Here is a 6,413-nt window from a genome sequence, read left to right as displayed (position 1 = left end):
TCATCAGAAATCTCATTTTCTTTCCAATTACGACTACTATTTTTGAAGCATCACACATTCTTTTTTCCCATTTCCTCCCTAATTTTTCAGAGCTCCTGCTTTGCTGGCTCAGCCAGCCCCCCGGGCACTGAACTGCCCTGTGGCCACAAGGGGCACCACCCTCCTCTGGGCCTCCGTATTCTTGGTGGGGAAGGGGGCATCTGGGGACAGTGTCAGGCGAAGTAGGCGTAGAAGAAGACGTTGACACACACGAGGAGAATGGCGTTGAAGCCACAGACGCGGGCCCAGAAGGCATGTTTCTGGGATGCTCGGTGGTCACCTGGAGGGGGCGGGAGGAGGGGACAGATGAGGGCCACAGGGTCCCAACCGGGGCCCTTGCCTCCAGCCCCACCGTGGGTGGGAGTGAGAGGGAGCACCTTAGGGTCACACACGCACCTGTTTTGGCTCCCGAGGGCAGGTCCTGAGCCAGGGTCCACCAGGTAAGATTCTCGATCTGCAGGGAAGAGTGAGGGTGAGGGTGAGGGTGGCGGGACGGGGGTGGGCCCAGACGGGATCAGGGGTCAGTGATGGAAAGAGGGCAGCCAAGTTCAAAAAGGGCCACATGGGGCTACGGGTCAAGAGCTAGAAAATTCCTGAGTCAGAGAGGGTCAGGGGTCAGGACAGGCTCACCTGGATGCCCTGAGGGGGTGGCGTCAGCAGGCTCCCAGCCACCACCACGGCCCCGCTGAGCACGAAGAGAGCCACGGCAAAGTGCAGGTAGTGGATGCTGTGGAGGATGGCAGGTCGTTCCTCGGGGTGGCCGCAGGGCGGGGCTGGGTGCAAGAACTCCAGCACCAGCCTGGTGGCACCCACCGCCAGCCCCGCCATCAGGCCCCAGAAGGCGCCCTGGGGGGAGAAGGCAGGGCAGCTGGGGCCTTGGGAGGAAGGCCAGGGTTACCCCCGACCCAGGCACACAGGCGGCAGGGGGAGATGTGCACCCAGCCCCACCCCAGCTCTCCCCATCCCCACCTGCTCGTTGGCCCGCCGCCAGAAGATGCCCAAGACGAAGACCGCGGTCACCGGGGGGGCCAGGGAGCTGGTCACTGACTGCATGTAGATGAAGAGCTGCCCACTGTTGGAGCCCTGCAGGACCGGGATCCAGGCCACACTCACGCCGATGAGTACCACAATGACCAGCCTGCGGGCGGCAGCAGGCAGGCCGTCCCTCGAGACCTCTCCTCAGCCCTCCCTCGCCTCCCACCGGTCCCTAAGGCTCGCTCTCCATCCGTCCCCAGCTGCTCCAACTCCAGCCTCCTCCCTGGCCCCTGTCCACTCCTCCAGGGATGTGGCCCATCTTGCCCTCTCCAGACCCTTCCATGGCTCCCTGCCGCTGGCAGGAGCCACCCCTGACTCAGCCTGTGTTCTCCCGCTCATCCCTGGGGTCTCACAGTGGCCCCTGTGGCCCCCCGGGTCTCCTGTCCACCTTCAAGGCACCGTCCCAACCTCTGCGCTTGCTGTCCGTCTCCCACTCGCGGTGGCCGCAGCCTCACCCTGTCAGTTCACTGCTGCCTCTCCCGGCACACAGTAGGTGCTCAATACACATCCTTGACTGCATGAACGACCCCCTGCCCTAACATTCAGGCCAGACTGACCGCCCAGCATTCCTCTAACCCTGGTGGGCCTTTGAAGGAGCCATGGCCTCTGGTTGGCACCCCCCCACCCCCTACAGCTCTTGGCTGTGGACTCACATCCACTACTGGGCGACCTCCAGCCGGAGTGCAAGGTTTGGAGCCCAGCAGTCTCAGCTGTGAAGCCCCTTCCCTGCCCCATCCTGCATGGAATCCTCCTCTCAGCTCCTGCCTGCCCCCTGCTGGGCGTGCCCCCCTACCCCTGCAGCAGGGACACCCTTCACTCGTTCCTCCACAAGGCATGCATGAGGAGCCCACCGGAGGGCAGGGTGCTGGCTTAGGGACCCAGACTTGGTGACGAGCAAGCCTGGTCCCTGCCCAGCACCCAGAGTGGAGCAAAGAAAACAGATGAGCCTGTTATCCTGCACTCAGGGCAGTGCTGAAGGAGCCCAGAGGAAGCGTCCATCCAGGAAGGCTTCCTGGAGGAGGGGACCCTGCAGCTTTGAAGGGGTATGGAACCTGGCTAAGGGGACAGAGCTGGGGCGAGGTGTCCGTATGTTCCTCCCTGGCTGAGAGCCCCTCGGCTGTGTCCTGGGTCAGCTGGACGCCCCTCACCCTCAGAGGTGGGTGATGCGTGAGACTCCCTGGAACCCCGGACAGCACAATAGGAGTGACAGAGGCCATGTGTGCAGCTGGGGCGGGCCCGCCTGCCTCCTGTCCTTCCCTTCCAGGCCAGAGGGAAAGGGTGGAGGAAGGAGGCACCCCCTTGATTAGGGCTAATTAACCCTCCGCCTGGCAGGCAGCCAGTGCTGCCCGCTTCAAAGGCACAGGCAGGCTCCACCCCGCCCTCCTCCAACAGGCCCCGTGTCCAACACCAGACTCAGCATCTCTTGCGGGGCTGGTGCTCTCCAGCCCGACCTAGAGTGGGGCCCTGGCCCTCTCACTGCCCTCTTGGGTTTGGTCTGATGACTCAGCCGCCACCAGGCTGTCAGAGGGACCCCAAACCCAGAGGCTGTTCCTTCTGCCTGGAATGCCCTTCTCAACCCCTCCCCCAGCAAAACCCCCTTGTCCACCAAGGCCCAGCTCAAGACCCTCCTCCTCCAGGAAGTCTTCCTGACACCCTGCCCCCCCCACCACTCTGCCATCAGGATGACCGGCCCCCTCCATTGCCCCTGGGCTGCAGCCATGGTTGCAGGGGAGTCCCTCAAGGGCTGGGGGGGCTCTGAGACCTCTCTGGGTCCCCTATGTTGCCTAGTTTGATGCAGGGTCCCAGGGAGGGCCAGCAGTAGTGGACTGAATAACAGAGAAGGGTGGACAGAAGGGGCTGCAGGGGAGGACTGGGGAGTGGGGCTGGGGGCTGGCAAAGATTGGGGCCCCAGGCATGAGGTGGTCACGCCCCCAGGCTTATGATAGCTCCTCTGGCCCCCCAACCTGAGGAGACCTGGGTGGGGGGTCCCCAGCATCCCCGTGATGGCCTCGTCCCAGGCTCAGGGGGCCCTCTGCTGCCCTGCGGTCTGGGAGTCCCATCTCTCCTTGGACTGAGGCTCCAAAGATCCAGAGCCCACACAGCTGGAAACACAGTGTGAACAGTGCCGTTAGGCAGGAAGCAAGCTGGAGGTGTTGGGGGCTGTCCTGGTGCTTCAAGACGGAGGGGTGGTAGGGCTAAGCCCTGGCCGCACACCCAGCATTGGGCCCTTTCCATCCCACCGACCTGGCAGCTGAGATAACTGGGGCCCAGAAAGGGTGAGCAGCCCGGCCCACATCACACAGCCGGGTGCCCACAGGCAGGCTGGCAGGGCCCGGGGTGGGCTTGCCTGGGTGGATGGGTGAGAAGGAGGGTCAAGGGTGCCCTGTGGGGGCTGAGCTGGCATAGAGGGGAGACCGGCTCAGGACTCTGGCTTCAGGTGGGAGCGGGAGGCTGGGAAGTAGCAGGCAGGGGACGTGGAGCCGCCAAGGGGGGACTGAGGCTACCAGTGTCCAGGCCAGGGGGCCGAGGCACACCCTGGGCGGCAGGAGGACGTCCGGGCCCCAGTTCCCGGGAAGCCAGGGCTGGAGGGGCTCAGGGAGGAGCCGGTCCAACAGGGGCTGGGAGGGGTGGTCCAGGTGCTGACACAGAAGCTGCCAGTAAGCCGAGGGAGAGGCTCCCTGTTCTGGAGGAAGTCTGAGCTGCAGCTGAGCTCACACTTGCCAGCCGGCATGTCCCAACAGAGGCCGGCTGCTTTGCATCACGGGGATGACTGCCTGGAGCTCCAGGAGACCCCACCCTGAGGATGGGCACCACAGGCTCCCGGCTGGAGGGGGCACTGCTGCCAAGCCCAGCACCAGAGGGCCGGGTCCCCCTCGACCGGCACAGTTGGGGCTGCATGGCTTGGAGGGAGACAGGCAGGGTGGGACTCCTGAGAGGGCATCGACTCCTCTTCATCCATCACTGAGTTTCACCCCTAAAGGACTCTCGGGTACTCGGCCAAGCTTGGGGATGGAGGGCTGTGCCAGGCACAGCCCCCCTCCCTCCATGGGGAGGGGCATCGGGACACCAGTGGGACCGACAAGGCCTACATGTGCTATGGGAGCGAGGCTATAGTTCCTGTGGGAGGCTTTGAGGGGAGGGGGCTCATTCCTTGGTCAGAGGTATCAGGGTGGGCTGCCTGGAGGAGGGGCACTTGAGCAGAGTCTAGAAAGATCAGGTGAGTCATCAAGGTAATAAGGAGGGGACAGGTAGGGCTCGGAGGAAGTGGGCAGAAGCTCAGTGGGGCCAGGGGCACAGGGGCCAGAGGGACAGCTATGGTGTGGGTGTGGCCACACCTGAGTGCTGGCTCTGGCCCTCTCTGGGGCAGCTGGGAACTGTCAGGGGGACTAGGGGCTCAGACCTTGGGAAGGCAGATCTCTGCGTGGTTAGGGAAGGGGGCTCTCCCTGGCAGATTCCCTCAGAGATTCCACTTGAGGTAAGAGATGCATCCAAGATGGGGGTTGTGGCTGTGAAGGGGTGGCCAAGAGAGCGATGTGGAAGGTGGGAGGGGTAGAATGTTCTGCTCTCTTCTCTCCTCTCCTTCCTGGTGTCGTCCTTTCTCCAACTGGCAAACTCCTACTCATCCCTCAAAGCCCAACTCTGCTGGGGCCTCATGGGTTGGTGGTGTGGCCGGGGAAGCCCTCCTCCCAGCCCCTCCCCCATACCGTCCCACCAGCAGCAGCTCCCGCTCCCCGGCGCGGGGCCGCAGCCACTTCCAGATGTCCATGGTGAAGAGCGTGCTGCTGCTATTGAAGATGGAGGTCAGCGATGACATGAGAGCAGCCATCATCACAGCGATCATCAGCCCCCGCAGGCCTGGGGGAACAGGGGCCACTGTGACCCTGCCCGGGCTGCGTCCCCGCCCCCGGGAGCCCTCCTGCCCAGGCCCTGCCGTCTGAGGCCCCTCCAAGTCCCTGCAAGTGGAGGCCCAGGAGGGAGTAGGTGGGGGGGTTGGAGGTGGTGGGAGAGAGACCCCGACATGGGAGGCTGGGGACAACAGCGGGGCTCCCACGTCTGCTGCCCGAGCCTGCGGGCTGCTGGCAACAGGGATCTGTTCTCAGCCTTTCGCTTCTACGGAGCTTCCAGTTGACAGGGCACTTTCACACCCAGACTTCATTTGATGGTGAGGAGGTGGAAACTCAGAGAGAGGAAGAGAGTTGCTCAGGGATGCACAGCAGGCCAGAGGCAGAACTTAGGGGTGGGGTGGGGGAGTGAGGACAGCCTGGACGGGACCCTCAGCCTGGAGGCCCCGCCCTGGGCAGGGCCCAGGGGACCAGGGCCTGGGGTTTCCTGCTACTTCCTGTGAGTGGCCACCCTGTCTTGTTGGCTCTGTGAGAGAGGAGATGTGGCTGCCCAAAGAGGAGAGAAAAGCCACCCCGGTCATGGGCTGAAAACGAATAAGGGGCCCCCACCGAGGTGGGCGAGGCCCTGCTGTGCAAAACCTGCCGTGGGTCGTGGGCTTGAGAGGGGCTGAGTGTGCGGAGGACTCAGTGATGTGTGGCTTCAGGCTGGTCGCCTCCCCTCTCTGGGCTTCACTTCGAGTCTGTCTCCAAGGCTTCCTGTGCTTTTTCTTCAAGTGTCTAAGCACCTCTTCCACCTCTGCAGATTCCCTGTCTGTCCTCCACACCCCTTTCCCCCACCCCAGGATAAGCCACCTCCCCTGAGGGCTCAGACTTGCAGGTGCCATTGCTTGCCTGGCCCTGGTTCTGTATCTGACCTGCTGTGTGACTTCCAGGCATCCCATGGCCCTCTCTGTTCACTTAGGGTGACTGAGATGGGGCCCAGAGGAAAGTGAGTTATATCATGGTTTTCCCCCAGACATTTCTCCAACCTCCTTCCCTTGCTCAGGGAGGTGGATTAACTTGGGGCTTATTCTCCTCCCATTTCTCACACAGGGAGCTCAAGGCCTGGAGAGGGGTTATGGCCCAACAATGGCTGGGTGTCAGCAAGCCCCCAGAACAGAAGGGGCAGACGAGGCCCCGGGGTGGGAAGCCACAGTGCAGCCAAGCCCTGTGCCGGTCAGTTTCCCTGTGCAGCTGCGTTTAATCCCAGCAACCATGCTGAGGGGTGGGTTAGTGTCATTATCCCCAATTTACAAATGAGGACACTGAAGCTGCGGGCAGGGAAGGGACTGGCCCCAAATATCTCAGCCAGCAAGTGGCAGAGCCCAGGTCTGGTCCAGGAGGGAGGGAGGAGCAGGGCGGGGCCAGAAAGCTCCCATGGGGGTGGGGGGACACTGAAGACCCAGAGGTGAAACCAGGTTGCAGAGGAAAGTCGGCTCCTCTTTTTGCTTAGGTGGG

General features: G+C 63.1%; 1 protein-coding gene across 3 annotated transcripts in view; it reads right to left on the bottom strand.

Annotated features, from left to right (window-relative positions):
- SLC5A10 (solute carrier family 5 member 10) overlaps nucleotides 1-6,413 on the bottom strand; it is a gene marked incomplete at its 5' end in the record, with an annotated part of 54,168 nt that continues 47,755 nt past the window's right edge. For all 3 annotated transcript variants that reach the window (XM_082605261.1, XM_082605263.1, XM_082605262.1), the window contains 5 exons: nucleotides 1-319; nucleotides 436-493; nucleotides 670-885; nucleotides 1,009-1,177; nucleotides 4,779-4,929. In XM_082605261.1, coding sequence (XP_082461387.1) covers nucleotides 213-319; nucleotides 436-493; nucleotides 670-885; nucleotides 1,009-1,177; nucleotides 4,779-4,929 — 701 coding nt within the window. In that variant the 3' untranslated portion in view covers nucleotides 1-212. The remainder of the gene's footprint in view (nucleotides 320-435; nucleotides 494-669; nucleotides 886-1,008; nucleotides 1,178-4,778; nucleotides 4,930-6,413) is intronic.

This window comes from Mesoplodon mirus (assembly GCF_964341445.2).
Source record: "Mesoplodon mirus genome assembly, chromosome: 18".
NCBI lineage: Eukaryota > Metazoa > Chordata > Mammalia > Artiodactyla > Ziphiidae > Mesoplodon > Mesoplodon mirus.
This window is presented reverse-complemented; position numbering and strand designations above follow the sequence as displayed.